The sequence below is a fragment of the Lygodium microphyllum genome, chromosome 3, assembly GCF_053477565.2.
Source record: "Lygodium microphyllum isolate KBCC chromosome 3, Lygodium_microphyllum_v1.1.10, whole genome shotgun sequence".
NCBI classification, from domain to species: domain Eukaryota; kingdom Viridiplantae; phylum Streptophyta; class Polypodiopsida; order Schizaeales; family Lygodiaceae; genus Lygodium; species Lygodium microphyllum.
In genome coordinates, this window is record NC_141137.1 from 81,868,762 (window position 1) to 81,885,393 (window position 16,632).

General features: G+C 41.3%; 1 protein-coding gene across 3 annotated transcripts in view; it reads left to right on the forward strand.

Annotated features, from left to right (window-relative positions):
• LOC148038559 (uncharacterized) overlaps window positions 1-16,632 on the forward strand; it is a 67,016-nt gene that overhangs the window by 24,090 nt on the left and 26,294 nt on the right. For 2 of the 3 annotated variants that reach the window (XM_087673509.1, XM_087673511.1), the window contains one exon: window positions 2,847-2,957. The exons of the other annotated variant lie outside the window; for it this stretch is intronic. In XM_087673509.1, coding sequence (XP_087529635.1) covers window positions 2,847-2,957 — 111 coding nt within the window. The remainder of the gene's footprint in view (window positions 1-2,846; window positions 2,958-16,632) is intronic. 3 annotated transcript variants of the gene reach the window in all.

The following is a 16,632-nucleotide window of genomic DNA, read 5'->3' on the forward strand; positions in this document are numbered from 1 at the left end:
ATGTGGGAGAGAATAACATTAACTACAAAATCTATTGTATTAGTCTTCAAGAAGAAAGGCTTAGATGGATCCATGTGTATTACTATGGGAGCTGTAGTGAAGGCTTGCTTTAAGTATTTGAAAAGCCTTCCTTGCATGAAGGCTCCATATATATTAATCGTTTTCAGCTAATCATGTGAGAGGCACAGTGATCTTGGAATTATCTTTAATGAAGATTCAATAAAAGTTCGCAAATCCCAATAACCATTGCACATCTCGAATTGATCATGGTGTTTTCTATTGAAGAATGGTCTTCATCTTCTTTCTATCCAAAGAAATTCCATTTTGAGAAGTAATATATCCATAGAAATCTATGGTTCATCTCTAGTTGGTGAAAAGAACTATTTGCACATGATGCTCGTGCTTCTCTAGATTCTTGCCACTTGGAAAATATTAAAATATCATCTAAATATGTTACCACAAAGTCATCTAGATACTTGCAAAATATGCCGTTCATTAACCCTTGGAAGACTCTTGGAAATGGTAAGACAACACACTCAAAGTGGTCATACCTTGTGCAAAAAGCTTTCTTTTACTCATTGCCTTCCCTCATCTTGACAAGATTATAAGGTCCATGAAGATCAATCTTTGTGAATAACTTTGCTCTTCCAAGTTACTCTAAGAGTTTTGGGATCAAGGAAAGTGGATAAAGATCCTTGATGGTTAGCTTGTTGAGTTCTTTGTAGTTGATACACATAAGGAAAGAGCCATCCTCCTTGATAGATAATATCGAAGCTCTTGCCAATGACTCTGAGTGTCGTATGAAACCCTTGTCTAGATTCTCATCACTATACTTTTGTAGCTTTGCTAATTCATGTTGAGATCTTATATATTGGGATTAAATGGCGATTGAACTCCTTGTCGCTCAATGGCATAGTCATAAGCCTTTTGCTTGGGAAGCATATCTGCATTTTTCTTTTCAAACACATCTTGATAATCATGATACTAGAGTAGGAGAGCTTGCATACTTTTTTTAGTCAATGGTTCGGTTGGTAATGTTGCATACATATATTAGAAAATTGGGAATTTTCTTGACTGCTTTCATGAATATTTTGGCCCTCACATAAGTTGGACTTGCATACTCTTTCTTGATAAATTGTGTTTACCTTGACTCAACTTTCTGAGACCTTCAATCAATATTGGGATTGTATAGCTTGAGCTAGGGAAAACCAATGATGATTGGTATGACATTGAATGCTATCTTTGTTACAAAGTTCCTTGATGTTACTTTTATGACTCATTTAGGGATCGTCTAGTGGGTGGCATCCTATATGCTGGCCGGAGATGATGGTAAACCTTGTTAGCTCAGCGAGCAACATCAAGCATTCCCAAAGGAGGCCATACATTGTGCTGATTGCATCTTGAGGTTGATCCTGATCTCAATGGCCAGTCACCCACTTCTTCTCTTAATGGATCTCAATGCTATTTCTGAATAGTGGATGACTGGTTATGTTATGTGTGGGTCTTTTTCATAAAAAAAGAATCGAAAGTTTTCTCTTGTTTTGCTTTGTGGGTGGGATTGGTAACTATTCAAATGGGTGTCCATATAGCACTGCCCAAAGTGATAATGGTGGTAACTTTGTCTCTTATCAGTTCCACAAGTTTGTATAGCAAATGAGAGGATCATCAACAGAGGTAGAGTATTAGCCCTGTTCCAGTATGGCCTCAGAGATTTTGTACCTTTGCCAGCTTCTTTTGGAGGTAGGGAATGCACTAGTATCAATTCTGATTCCATCCATACTCCATTTCTAGCTCACTTGCAGTTGAGCTTGCCTTTCATACACAGGTTAATATTTCTCTATATGTAAGAGGCTTTCAGGTCTTCTACCTGATTGCCCTCAGCATGGAGGTTTCTTTGATTGCAAATAATGTTATCTTCCAAAGTTTTGCAGGTGATAAGCATTTGAATTAGGAAACATATTTACTTCTGGCAATGTCAGTTCGTGGTTTCAAAAAGTTCTATGGAAATTAGGGTTCTGATGATTGTCTCCAAATTATGAGCTGATAGCATTCAGGGAATTGTGTTGACTTCAGTGCTATAGAATCATAGATTACGCTGCTTTTTTGATTTTGGTGTCACTTGGGTCTTGATTTAAGACAACCAGGTTTATACTGCAAACACAATCTCAGCCTTTTGCATTCATGGCTTCGAGAAGACCAAAGAAAGAGCTGGGAGAGCAAACAAAAAGTCAAGCGTGCTAAGAAACACCAGAAAGCAAAAGCAAAAGCTAAACACAGTCGTATACTTTATAAAAGCCAAGTTGGATCATCCTGCAACTTGGCATGGAGCCAACTTGATGTTCAACTTGCTCCTAACTTGAAAGACATTGCCCCCATTCTCACTGCTCCTGGAGCAGTGATGAAATATGACCTAAAAACCTGGAAGAATTAATGATACCATTAATTCTTCCAGGTTTTTAGGTCATATTTCATCACTGCTCCAAGGATGCAAGGAGATTTGCTTCACAGTTCAAAAGTTAGAACTAGACACTGCCAAGATTGCAAGGAAAGATAGATTTTTGGTTGGTAGGTTCAAAATTGGTAGCCTTTACTTAGAAGAAAGAGTGTTGTTTTTTGCTTTCATTTGTGTGTGTGTTTTGCAAGCCCCATGGGTTGGTTTTGAGTTTCATTAAGGAAAAAAACTCAGAAAGGACATGGTATTGGCCTATAATGCTGATGAATATGTCTTTACAATTGCTGTTGTTAAGTCATTATATGTTCCTCCTCAGAAGCCTGCCATCTTTTAGAGTGAGGGAGGGAAGGCGGGAAGGCTGGCTGGCATGGCTTAAACACGTGTTTCTTTTCAGAGTCCTAAAAAGGTTAATCTAGTCGCAGCACTTGTTCGGGGAATGAGAGTTGAAGATGCTCTTCTGCAATTGACAGTATTAAGGAAAAGAGCTGCAAGCACGGTTAAAAGGGTGAGCAATAAGCATTATGTGGTTGTTGTGGACCCTTTGTCCTTGGACGACTGTGGTGCTGTGATGCTCTAGTTTGAGACAAGAAATGAAAAATGCTTATGAAGAGCGTATATGCTCTATGCTCAGCAAAGATAAAGAATAGAGACCTAACATTTTTGTTGAAGTTTTTCATGTTGTTCTTTTTGATTGTCCAATGGAACATCTTTATTCATCTTGCACTTTCAACCCTTGGAAGAAGATGCGAATAAATTGAGAGACTTTTTAAATTGACCAGCAAACACTTCAAAATTTTAATTCATAGTCCTCTGCTAACTTTTTTGTTTCCCCAGTTTGGACGATTTGTTCTTGATTGATTGTTGTTAGGATGATTTTGATGCAAATGTCTAGCAGAAAGCTTTTTGATTTGACGATTTGTTCTTGATTGATTGTTGTTAGGATGATTTTGATGCAAATGTCTAGCAGAAAGCTTTTTGATTTGTTTGTAATATGTGAACTAATTGTCTTTTAGCTATTGTGGACCATGCTAGGTGTTTGTAAAGAGAACTTACATTGGTTAAACTTTTGGTGGAAGTAATGATACATCCATGTCAAAAAATATCTAGAAGTGGTAGTATTGTAGGGGTTCATAGGAAATATTTGAAGCAGCAAGAGATGGCATGCAAATGTAGGACCAACATACACTGGATATTTTTGATTTTGACTCATCATTGTCAAGTCTACCACAATATTGACAACAGGCAGAGAGTTCTGACCCAGAAATGGCACTTCAAATTTACTATGTGCAGCAGGTGGAGCATTTTGGGGCAACAGTGCTGCATAGTTTCAAAGAGAGGTTAATGATCAGCAGTCATGTATGAAGTTTTAGGGCATTAAATGCTCGTCTGACCAGCCCTTTGAACTCAGGTATCAATGCTGAAAGCAGCCTAAAATTTAGGCAATCTGACCTAAAAATGGCACTTCCAATGTTGCAATATAGCAATTCATGGGATGGATATGGTGAGGAGGCAGCCATGAGTCGAAGGTCAAACTTTTTATAGGCTTTAAGGGGTCACTTAAACACCAAAACCTCACTGACTGCATCGAGTGCTGTGGCCAATCTTAAGAGGTCAAACTCTGAATATGTACAATTTTCAGGCCCGAATTTGCCTCAGCCTAAGGTTCATGTTTCGTGTCCGCAAGCAACGTAATGGGTCTTTACAGTTCATGCTGGCCACTGCCAATCATCTTATGTCGGATTATGTCCACAATAATGAGGATAAAGCTAACACATTACCGGAAGGGGATCAAGTAGTAGCAGTCATGGGAACCGACTTGGTCCTACAACAGATAGCTGCTTTCCATGAGAGGGCAGCCATATTTTATTTTACTGGAAGGACTCCTTTGATCACCAGAATTTGTGCTTGGCTGTAGTCTATGCTTGTCAGTTTTGAACAATGCCCAGATGATGCTTCAGGGCGTATGCAGGTTCCCCGGGTTGAAGCGATTTATGATGGCCCGAAGGGGTTCTTTGAGGTTCTGTTTCGTTCTGCAGAAGTACGGGCTCTTGTTATGCAACGCATTCCTTTGTTTCTGGATGGGCAGCTAGTTCATGTGGTCCCTTGGAGGCCCATGGCTGAATTTTAGGACATGCTGAGGCAGGCTTGCCCAATTTGGGTAGAGGTGGTGGATTTTCCTGCGCATCTTTGGAGACTTCTCCCTATGGTACTGAGAACCCATGGTGAGGTTTTGGTGGAACCTTGGTTGGCTTCCGGCAATAGGAATAGGGCATGTATGCTGTGGGATACAATCAAACCACGCCCGACAAAAAGTTCGTTTTGAAGTTCTAGGCTTACAAACGTTGGTGTATGAGTTGAAATGGGGTACTTTTGCAGGACACTGTTTCAGATGCGGCCAGTTGGGCCATTTCGTTTCGGAATGTGACAAAAATACGGAGGTAGTGCAAGGCCCTATGGATCAAGATATGGAAATGCAAGACCACCACCTTCAGCACATGTTTCAGCAAACAATACCTGATCCAAAGCACCTTCCCCAACAAGGTCATGAGGAAGGCAAGAAGAATGACCCCTCTGAGGGCGGGGAGCATCCTTCGACTGTAGTAGGGCGGAATTTGTCTCCTCGGGAGGATTCTGGGGTCACTGTGGTTCGTCGTAATGCTAGGCAAGATTCTCGATTGAATCCTGCCCATCCTTCGCCGCCCCCAATCACTCAGACCTTCCAATGCAGAGGTAGGGGTTTTTATATGAAACCTCAATCTTGCATACCCCAACAGTGGAAGATAGAAGGACTTCTGATTCAGTCTTGCGATTCGATGCTCTGGAAGGCTTGTGCCTCCTCGGGATGTTTTCCGCTCCCAGCAATTGCAATTTCCTTCCCGAGCTTCGATTTTGCGGGTCTGCAGAGAGCAGATCTTGTAGATGTTATACGTATTGAAATGGAGAGATTCCAGGCTGCCAAGGCTATTGATGTAAAAGGGAAAGGGAAAGCGATGGTTTAGTAGTTTTTCTTATTTTCTGATTGATCATGAAACTTGCTTTGTGGAATGTAAAAGGTATTTCTTCGGGAAGCAAGCAATATCGGTTGTGGAAAGTTGTGCTTTCCAGAAATTGGGATGTTTTTTGTGTTGTGGAGCACAAACAACATTCTTTGGTTGGATCCTCTTATGTGTATAAGGATTATGCGGTCTTTTTTAGTGGTCGCGCTCCATATAAATCAGGAGTTATGTTGGCTGTCAAATCCTTCCTGCAACCAGCATTGGTTTCTCAAGATACCCGCGGTCAATTTCTGATCCTGGAAATTTGTTATGAGGGGGAGGTTCTGTGGATTGTAGGCGTGTATGCTCCTTCTAATGCAAGGGATTGTTGTCAGCTTTGGGATGACCTGCACTGCCTTGCCTTGGCTCGTCAAGGCTTTGTTAAGGGTGACTTTAATGCCTGTATTTTTGCAGATCAGGCGACCTTCCCGCATTCAGTTATGGATGGTCTTGAGCGACAGGCTTGGGATGCTCTTGTAGCGGCATCTTTGAAACATGACATGTGGTCCTGGATGTTTCCATCACAAGCCGGATATACTTATCGCTCTTTTCAGCATCCAAATACTTGGGCCAGATTGGATAGAATCTACATCTGCTAAAGTGACTCCTTTCTTCATGCAATCATTGATATGCGGGTGGAAAGACACCATGTTCTGTCAGATCATTACCCTTTGGTCCTAGAAATGAGCCACAGACCTGTTCCTGCATTCAAGGCTCTCCTTGCCCATTTGCTTCTTCAATTTAATCAATCTTTTTTGTAGCAAAATCAGTTTTTGGAAGATGTTCAGCATCTGATAGCTTCTTTTAGCTTGAAGGTTCTATCTAGAGGGATGGAAGCATGGGCGGTTTTTAGGGATAATGCGCGAGTCTTATCCCGACAATATGGTATTCATTATGCTTCCTTGTTTCGAGCTGAATTGCAACATGCTCAAGCTTTATTAGCTCATTCCTTGGCTTTGTGTTAGACTGGGGATTCCGATGATGACTTGCTCACTTGCATTGAATGGCTGAAAGGCAGGGTCCAATCTCTTCAGGAAGAGGAGTATCCAAAATACAAACTGTTAGCTAGAGCCGAAGCTTTACCTGATAACAACAGTCAAAGTCATCAATTTTTTGCTCGTCTCCATCAGAAATATGCCCGGGAAAATATTGTGTGCTTAAAGGATGGGTAGGGTGATATGGTAATTGATCCTGCCTCTATTATTCAGATGACTGTTGACTTTTATAGGGTCTTGTTGGGTCTGGAAGAGATCCTTTCAAATGCTGTTCTCTCTGCTCGAATATACATTTGTGACCTGCTTAGTAATTAGGTCAAACCAAAATGGGTGAATTTAATGGAGGCCGATATTTCTAAAGAGGAAGTGGAAGAAGCGCTGTCTCACTTGCCTAGAAGGAAAAGTCTAGGCTGGGATGGGCTTCCTAATGAGCTGTTTTCAGCCAATGTGTAATTGCTTAAGGACCCATTAACTCGATTGTGTCAGCAGGTGTGGAACTTGGGTATGACGCCTTTAGATTGGAAGATTGCAGTCATTAGGTTGTTGCCCAAAGTTCCCTCTCTGACCTCTTTGAAACTATGGAGACCCATTTTAGTTATGGGATCGTTATATAAAATCTTCTCCAAGATTATTGCCAACAGATTGTAGAAAGTATTTCCGCATCTCATTCATCCACGTCAATACGCTTTCATTAAAGGTCAGAATATAATGCACAACATTTTGAATATCCAGCTGGGAATTGATTATGCCAAAGCTTCTAGCCAAGAGGTTGTTATGCTTTAGCTAGATATTGAGAAGGCATTTGATCATGTTAGTTGGTCATTTTTGCGGCAATTAATGTCTACAATGGGTTTTGGCCCCCGTATGATTTCTCTAGTTGATACCATCAGTCGGGGTGTTGTGGCCCATATTGCTCTTAATGGAGGGATTACGGAGGAAATCGCCTTATCTCAGTCTTTTCGGCAAGGTTGTCCACTTAGCCCCTTGCTGTTTGCTTTGGTAACCCACCCGATGCTCTCATTATTGGACAAGTTGGCAGCTCAAGGTGAGATAGTTGGGTTATCTCTTCCTGGCAGTGATCAATTGGTGGGCCAATCTTTAGCAGATGATTCTTTTATGTTCCTCAAGGCGGATCCTATTAATGTGAATCGGGTTATGGTGGCCTGGAACCTTTTTGCTTTGGCATCGGGTCTTCACATTAATACTCAAAAATCCACCCTTCTCTCCTGTACGGAGAATGATTTGCAGGCCTTGGGATGGAATGGAATGGTGATCCCGAGGGGCAATATTACTAGACACTTGGGATATTCTATTGGTGTGGAGGTTGCTCGCCGTGCTTTTGTTGGATTGGGTGGCATCTCGCATTCATGACAGGTTCATGTACTGGAAATCTCAGAGTTGGCCTCTTCATGTTAGGCTAAAAGTGGCTCAATGCGTTATGATTAGTATGATTTCGTTCTTTTTGCCATTGTTGCCTTGGACTAAGAAATCCCTTTTGGATTTGGTCCAGCCTATCAGATTTATGCTGTGGAAAAAGAAAGGCAATCGTTTGGGGCAAGTATGGATCTCGTGGCAGCATGTCACCACTCCAAAAAGGATGGGGGGTGCAGCTTTGTTGGATGTTAATTTGCATATGGCCGCTTTGAGGCTATCCCTTTTGCAGAGTCTATGTATTCAGTGTCATCCTTGGTCAGATATTGTCAAATTCTTCATAGAAAAGACTAGTATCTCTCATGGAAGCACGATTATTCATGCTTCCTGGTGGCATGCACTTAATTCTACGAGGCCCATAAAAGGTCTCCTAGTCTTTTCTCCTTTCTCATTTAATTGCTTCTTGGTAGGAGATGCTTCGTTTTGCTGTTTGGCGTCCTTTGGATATTCGTAAGGAGGAAAATTCATGGCAAGGAGAAATACTGGCTTCCTCAAGGTTGTTGGATTGGCCACACAAAGATTTGCAGCGAGATAAGTTTAATCGGATGGCTAGGTTAGGGTTGAAGACAGTCTATGATGGGGTTATTCCTGGGCAGCCCCACCTTTATTCTTTTAGGCATATTCGTCAGTACTTTAGGGTGCCTTGTGGATACAAGGACATTTGGTTGTCAATACAAGACTGTCTTCAGAGGTTCTCTCCTTTGCTTGTGTTACATCCATTGCATCCATGGCATGGCTGGAAGTTTGTGCTTCCTGATGACTTTTAGAAAAGGTCAGCGAATCAGATATATCATCAAATGGTGGAAGCTAAAAGATGGGTCACGGGGAAGGTTAATAAGTTCTAGCATCTCAGGAATAGCAAAAAGTGGCGGGACAGATTTATCCAGCTTTGGAAGTCTAAGGTTCCGTATCAGGGTAAAGTGTTCATGTGGAGACTGCTCATTGGGGGTCTTCCAATGGGAGAAGTGCTCCGTGCCCGAAAGATCTCTGCAGGGCGCTGTGTTTTTTGTACTACATGCGATGAGACATTGCTTCACCTCTTTGTCTCTTGCCCTGTTGCGGGACAGATTTGGAATTTCATTTCCCGTGTGTGGTTTTCAGTGACCCAGCACCGCATATCAGTTCGTTTGTGGATTATGGAAAATATGTCCTCTATGCCATCTTTGTCTTTAGATTGTTCTTGCCTATTCCATTTTCTTAGATGGACAGCCTTGTGGCACATATGGTGTACTCGCAATGCCTTTATTTTTGATTCGGCATCGGGCATCCATGGGCATGTGGCCCGTGTGCGTGGATTGGTGTTATGGCAAATCACTTCTATGATGTCAGCTGACTTGGTTCTTGCGGACATTGCTGCTCCCTGGTTGGCGATTGTTCACTCTACTCCAGTTCTTCTTTTTGTCTGATTTATTAGAATTGGTTATGTAATAGGTTGTTCTAAGAGCGTGCTCGCATCTTGTAAATTTCTACAGAGACAGTGTGAGAGAGATTAAGTATGCTGACCTAATGGTCTGATGTAACAGAATGTAAGAGATACAGAGAGAATGTTGACCTGATGGTCTCATGTAAATATTTACTCTACTTAATTCAATTATCTTTACGAGAGAGAGAGAGAGAGAGAGAGAGAGAGAGAGAGAGAGAGAGAGAGAGAGAGAGAGAGAGAGAGATTTGGTTGACCTGATGGTCTCATGTAAATATTTATTACTTAATTCAATTATCTTCACGAAAAAAGAGAGAAACTTGATGTGGGTACAATCTCAAAAGTACCACTTTAGGTTTTTGATTTTATATATGTATATGTAGTACATGTGTAAGGGTACGTGCACACCAAACACCGTAAAAGGCATGGTGATCCTTAATTCCCAATAATCTCCCACCTAAAGGCAGCGTGCTTGAAGATAGAGGAAAGAATCAACTAAGTCTACGTATGTACAAAGCTGAAACACACATATACTATCCTACCCCCATCATTTGGCGGCAATGAGCAAACCGCTTTGTTGGAAGACCCTTTGTGAGAAGGTTAGTAGGGTTATAATCGGTATGTACCTTGACAAGCTCAATGCTTTTACTGCCAAGTACACCTCTAATAAAATGATACTTCACTCAAATGTGCTTTGTCTTTGTATGAAAGACAGGATTTTGTGCTAGCATGATAGCGACTATCACAGTGGAGGGTAGGAACCTTTGTAATGCCAAGCTCTCTCACCCGATGTGAAAACCACAAAGCCTCCTCGCATGTCTCAGTGGCAGCCACATACTCTGCCTCTGTAGTAGACAATGCAATACACTTTTGTAGCCTGGATATCCAAGAGACTGCTCCCCCTGTGAACATGAACACATATCTTGAAGTAGACTTCCTGCAATTAGGATGACCGACATAGTTTGCATTTGTGAAGCCAACTACAGATGACTTTTGCTTCCCAAAGCAAATACACAAGTCCTTTGTGCCCTTTAGGTATCTCATGATATCCTTCATTGCAACCAGTCATACTTTGTACCTTGGCAAAGAACGAGAACTGACTTTCATTTTGTAAACCCATTTGCATGGTAGAAATTTTTTCCCTTTAGGCAATGGCACCAAATCCCAAGTGCCATTTTTCATGAGAGATTCCATCTCTGACAGCATAGCCTCATGCTGTTTCTTGCTGTCATTTTTGTCCATTGCTTCCTTGAAGCACGATGGCTCACCACAATATGTCAACATGACATAATCAACCACATAATTGACACCAAGAACAAACCTATCTGGCTGTCTTTGCATTTTGGTGGACCTATGGACCCAATGATCAAGCTTTGCTGGCTGTTCAACCTTCAAATCTGCATTAACTACTTGCTGTACAGCCGGTTTTGGTTGTTCCAAAGGTTCTTGCTGAAATTGTGGTACATCATGTGCAATATCTTGCTGATCATTTTCAGCATCATTCCCTGCATTTTCAAGGCTATTTACAACTAGTATTTGCTATTGTCCAGTGGGCATTCTTTGTTGTCCTATCGGTATATCTTCTCGGAATACAATCCTTCTGACTTCCTTAGTCTTTTCAGGCTGTTTGTGCATGTGATCTTCCCCAAAGATAACATCATTGTCGCGTGCAATTTTCCTTTTTTTGGGATCCCATAACCTATATCCCATTTCACCCACATCACCATATCCTAGGAAAATATATATGTAGGACTTTGGCTCACGTTTGTTGCGTTCTTTCTTGCGAATGTGTACAAATGCCTCGTATCCAAATACTCTTCAATGAGCATATGAAGGTGGCTTGCTCAACCCCCCCTTTAAAAAAAAAAAAAAAAACCTATTTGTTGACCGATTAATCAAGTGTATAGCTGTCATAATAGCCTCTGCCCCAAAATCCATGAGGTAAAGCAACATGTGACAGGCACAATATTGTGCGGACCTTGTATTGAATGGTCTTGTTCATATGCTCTGCCCCACCATTTTAGGGTGGATTGTGAGGAGTGGGGAGCTTCCTTTTAATCCTTTGGTTGTCACAAAATCTTGAAAGGCTTTGGACACATATTCCCCACCATTGTCAGAGCAAAGGCACTTTAATGTCTTGTTGGCTTTATCTTCAACAAGTGCTAGGAAATTTTTAAATTTATCCAAGGCCTCATCTTTACGACAGATTGGATAAACCCATACTTTGTGTGTGGCTTATCAACAAAAGTAATGAAATACTTCTTTTCCCTAAGAGATAACCCTAGCATCTCACATACATTTGAATGTACCAACTCTAAGGGTGAAGATTAAGAGAACGAGGTTTTTAATGTGACATTTGAGCATGCTTACCATAAATACAAGGATCACATTGTTCAAAATCAGCATATCTCAAATATGGCAAATAATCCAAACAAGAAAGCACTTTCATTCCAGTTTAACTCATGTGTCCCAACCGGCCATAGTTACTTGGAACGGGGAACGGGAATGGGACCCCATGGAACGGGGGGAACATTCAAGGTCGAGGAATGGGAACAAGGGGAACAACACATGTCTTAAGTGCCCCAAATATGCCCTGCATGACCCAAATTGCCCCAAAGAATATCCCTCTAATTGCCCCAATACCCCTCAATGCTCCAAATTGACCCAAATGTCCCAAAATTGACTCAATTACGCCCATAGCTCCAAATTATCCTGAATTGCTCCAATTATCCTAATTTCCCTTGAAATCAGACAATATAAATGGATAGGCTGAAATGTGATTGTGATTTGCAAGAGTTGATAATGCATTAAATTTGAACTTTGCATGGACTCTTGAGTGGCTTGTGGGTGTGAGATGGAGACAGGATCAAAGCTCAGCATAGAATGCAGTAGACAGTGTGAGAGTGAAGCACGATACCCAATGCAATAGATTGAAAGAGTGTAGACAGAAAATACAAGGTACAACCTTTAAACCTTAGGGTTGTAGGGGATGTTTACACTCGAACACGATAAGTGCCTGTAAGTGTGTGACATAAGCACATACGAAATAAGACAATAAGTCGGGGGGGAAAAACCTCTCGTATTGAGAGTAAAAAGTGCCCCAGTGTTCTACTGATTACCGACACTCCTAAATGAGCGTAGGCATAAGTAAGGCGTAAGTGAAATACCCAACAAACTCCCCTAGAGTGAAGAGTGATCAAGAGTACAAGGATCATCCGCCACCAAAGGAGATCAAATTTAAAGCATTGCGAAATGCTTGAAATTTGTTATGAGGAAGAGCTTTGGTGAAGATGTCTGCCACATTAATGGTGGTAGGACAATAGACAAGGCTGATATCACTTGCATGTAGCCTCTCTTTGGCAAAGTGATAATGTATCTCAATGTGTTTCGTGCGTGTATGAAACACTGGGCTCCATGCCACTGCAATGGCACTCTGATTGTCAGTGAACAAAGGAGTAGGCTCCGTTACAGATACATCTAGATCAGCTAGTAAGCGTCTAATCCATACGCATTCAACTGTGGTAGTGAAAGTTGCCTTGTATTCAGCTTCACATGATGATGTGGCAACAGTGGATTGTTTCTTGCTAATCCAAGATATGCAAGATGAGCAAAGAAAGAAACAATTGCCACTAGTGGAGTGATGTGAATCATAATCACCAGCCCAATGAGAATCTCTGTAAGCATGTAATTGCAGTGGTCCCCCCTTGGCATAAAGCAATCCAAGAGATCTAGTACCCTGCAAGTAATGAAAGACATGCTTAACAGCTTGCCAATGTGACATGCGTGGCTGATGCATATATTTGCTTAGGGCTGAAATTGCAAACTGTATGTCCGGCCTAGTGTTCCATAGGTAAATAAGACATCCAACTGCTGGAGCATATGTGTGTATATCAAACAAATCATTGTCATCATGTAATGACAGCTTTAGTTCAGGTTCCATTGGTATACAGACTGGGTTGCAATCTTGTAAGTCAAACTTCTCAAGAAGTTTACCAATGTATCTTGACTATGAAAGACCAATACCTCTAGCATCATGTATGAATTGAATGCCCAAGTAATAATGCAAAGACCCCAAGTCTGACATGTCAAAAGTTTGCTGCAAATTTTGTTTGAATGCTGAAATCTGATCAGCATGTGTCCCTGTAAGCAAGAGATCATCAACATATAGACAAATGATTAGCATGGATTCCCCCTCTTTACATACGTAAAGGGTAGACTTAGATGAGCTATTTATGAACCCTTGGCTAAGCAAGAAAGCATCTACCTTTGCATACCAAGCTCTAGGAACTTGTTTTAAACCATATAAAGCTTTTTTCAGCTTGCAAACCAAGTGTTCCGATCCCTCAACTGCAAAACCAATGGGCTGCTGTATATATACTTCCTCATGAAGTTCCCCATGTAAAAATGCAGTTTTAATATCTAACTGATGCACAGTCCATCCATAATGAGCAGCCAAAGCAACCATAGACCTGATGGTCATCATGCGGGAGGTAGGAGCAAATGTCTCCTCATAGTCAATGCCTTTCTTCTATGCATAGCCTTTAGCTACAAGCCTTGCCTTATATTTGTCAATGGATCCATCTGCATTCCGTTTCAGCTTGTAGACCCATTTTGTTCCAATGGCTTTCTTCCCAAAGGGCAAAGACACTAAATCCCATGTTTGATTCTTAGTGATAGAATCTAGTTTAGCTTGCATTGCTGCCATCCAGTGCACACTCTATTGTGCATCCTCAAAACATTCAGGCTCCTCATCATGAAGTGTGCTTGTTGCCATAACAAACTCCATGGTATGTGCAGTATCATGTATACGAGCTTGCCTTCTAGTATGACCAGCCATGGGTGTATCCAAATGACTATCTTTCATAGTCTGTAAATACCATTTAGGCATTTGTCTTGCCTCCTAACTGTGCACAAGCTCTTGCTGAATTTCAGTTTCAGCACTTTGCTGAATATTCAGATCAACCAATTGCTGATTTTCCACATTTTCCAATGGACCAGCTGGTTGAACATTAAGTTCTCTTGCTGAAACTCCAGCTGAATCACCAAATGAAATAAACAGTAGCCCTTCAAATACATCACGGGCAGCCTGATATATGTCAAAACCAGCAAGAGACTATTCTGATTTTCCATCAAATAGTACATCCCTACTGACAAACACCTTTTTAGAGACAAGATCATAGAGTCTGTAGGCTTTGCTGAATTTCAGTTTCATCACTTTGCTGAATATTCAGATCAGCCAAATGGCTGATTTTCTGCATTTTCCAATGGAGCAGCTGGTTGAACATTGAGTTCTCTTGCTGAAACTCCAACTGAATCACCAAATGTAATGGGCAACAGCCCTTCAAATACATCACGGGCAGCTTGATATGTGTCTAAACCAGCAGGGGACAATTCTGATTTTTCATCAAATAATACATCCCTACTGACAAACTCCTTTTTAGAGAGAGGATCATATAGTGTGTAGCCTTTGCTTTTACTACTATATCCCACAAAAATGCATTTGATAGCCTTGTTATCCAACTTTTTCTTGAGTACCTGTGGAATGTGTGCATATGCAAGATACCCAAAGGTACGAAAGTGTCCAACAGAAGGTATCCGGCTGTTCCAAGCCTCAAAAGGTGTAATTTTCTTTAACACTTTGGTGGGGCATCTGCTCAAAACATGGCAAGTACACATGACGGCTTCCATCCAAAAACTGTGTGGCAAGCTGTTTGTTGTCAGTATACATCTGGCAATCTCCATGAGTGATTGATTCTTCCTCTCTGCAACCCCATTTTGCTGTGGAGTATAAGCAGTAGTATACTGATGGACAATGGCCTTCTGCTTCAAAAAGCAATTCAACATAGAGGACATGTATTCCCCTCCTCGGTCCAAACAATGGAGAGTCTTAATTTTACAATTAGATTGGTTCTGCAACAAAAGCCAAGAATGCATCATACACTTTTGACTTTTTTACCAAAGAATAGATTCAGCAGAATTGTGTAAAGTTATTAATAAAAGTCACAAAATAGTAACATCCTCCCAATGACTTTGTCTCCATAGGCTTATAGACATTTGAATGCATTAATTGCAACCCGGCTGTTGCTCTGAAAGCAACTTTATGGGAAAACGAAACCCGATGCATTTTTTCCAAAATACATCCTTTGCACAAGTGCTCAAGAGATCTTTCCAGAAGAGGTAATCCATCTAGCATCTGTGTACGTTGTAAGAGCATCAAGCTACCAAAGTTCAGATGCCCCATCCGAGCATGCCATAACTCTGCCTGTATCATAGCATGAGTAAGAGTAGATGCCAAATATGCTGATTGATAAACTAAAAGAGCATCCTACTCATATAACCTATGACATAAAGTGCCAGTCAAGTTCAAAGTCATGTGTTCTTTGTCTCTCACCATGCATCTGTCATCATTAAATGTGACCTGCAATCCACAACGTGCCACACTCAAGAGATCTTTCCAGAAGAGGTAATCCATCTAGCATCTGTGTACGTTGTAAGAGCATCAAGCTACCAAAGTTCAGATGCCCCATCCGAGCATGCCATAACTCTGCCTGTATCATAGCATGAGTAAGAGTAGATGCCAAATATGCTGATTGATCAACTAAAAGAGCATCCAACTCATATAACCTATGACATAAAGTGTCAGTCAAGTTCAAAGTCATGTGTTCTTTGTCTCTCACCATGCATCTGTCATCATTAAATGTGACCTGCAATCCACAACGTGCCACATAAGAAGTAGAGAGCAGATTCTTCTTTATGCCTAGCACAAACAAAGCATTCTGTAGGCGGAGAATAGAGTCATCAATGGCTGTGAGCACAATCTCCCTAATACCTCTAATAGGGTGTGATGCATTGTTGGCACACTGTACAGACTTGCCAACTGGAGTTGCACCAACAAAAGCAAATAAATCTCTGCGAGATGTAATATGCCTAGAAGCACCACTGTCAATAAACCAAGAGCCTACATTCTCAGTAGAGCTAAATGCTCTATCAGCCCAAGAAGTGTCATAACTGCATGTGTAAAAGCAATAGTCCCTATTTGCAACAAAGGACGCGGACTCAGTAGCAGTGGAAGGAGCATCAGAAACAGACATTCTTGACTGCTTTTTCTTCTCCTTGGCGATGCGCTTTCTACACTTAGTGATATAGTGGCCTGGCTTCTTGCAATAATGGCATTTGCCCTTTTTGGCTTGCGTGTCCCCTTGTTTTTTACTTCCTTGTGAGATCCCAGAAGTCCCAGAGCTCTGCGTAGCATTCTTTACTTGACTGCCTTTGCCCTTCTGTCTAGCCATAAAAGCTTGC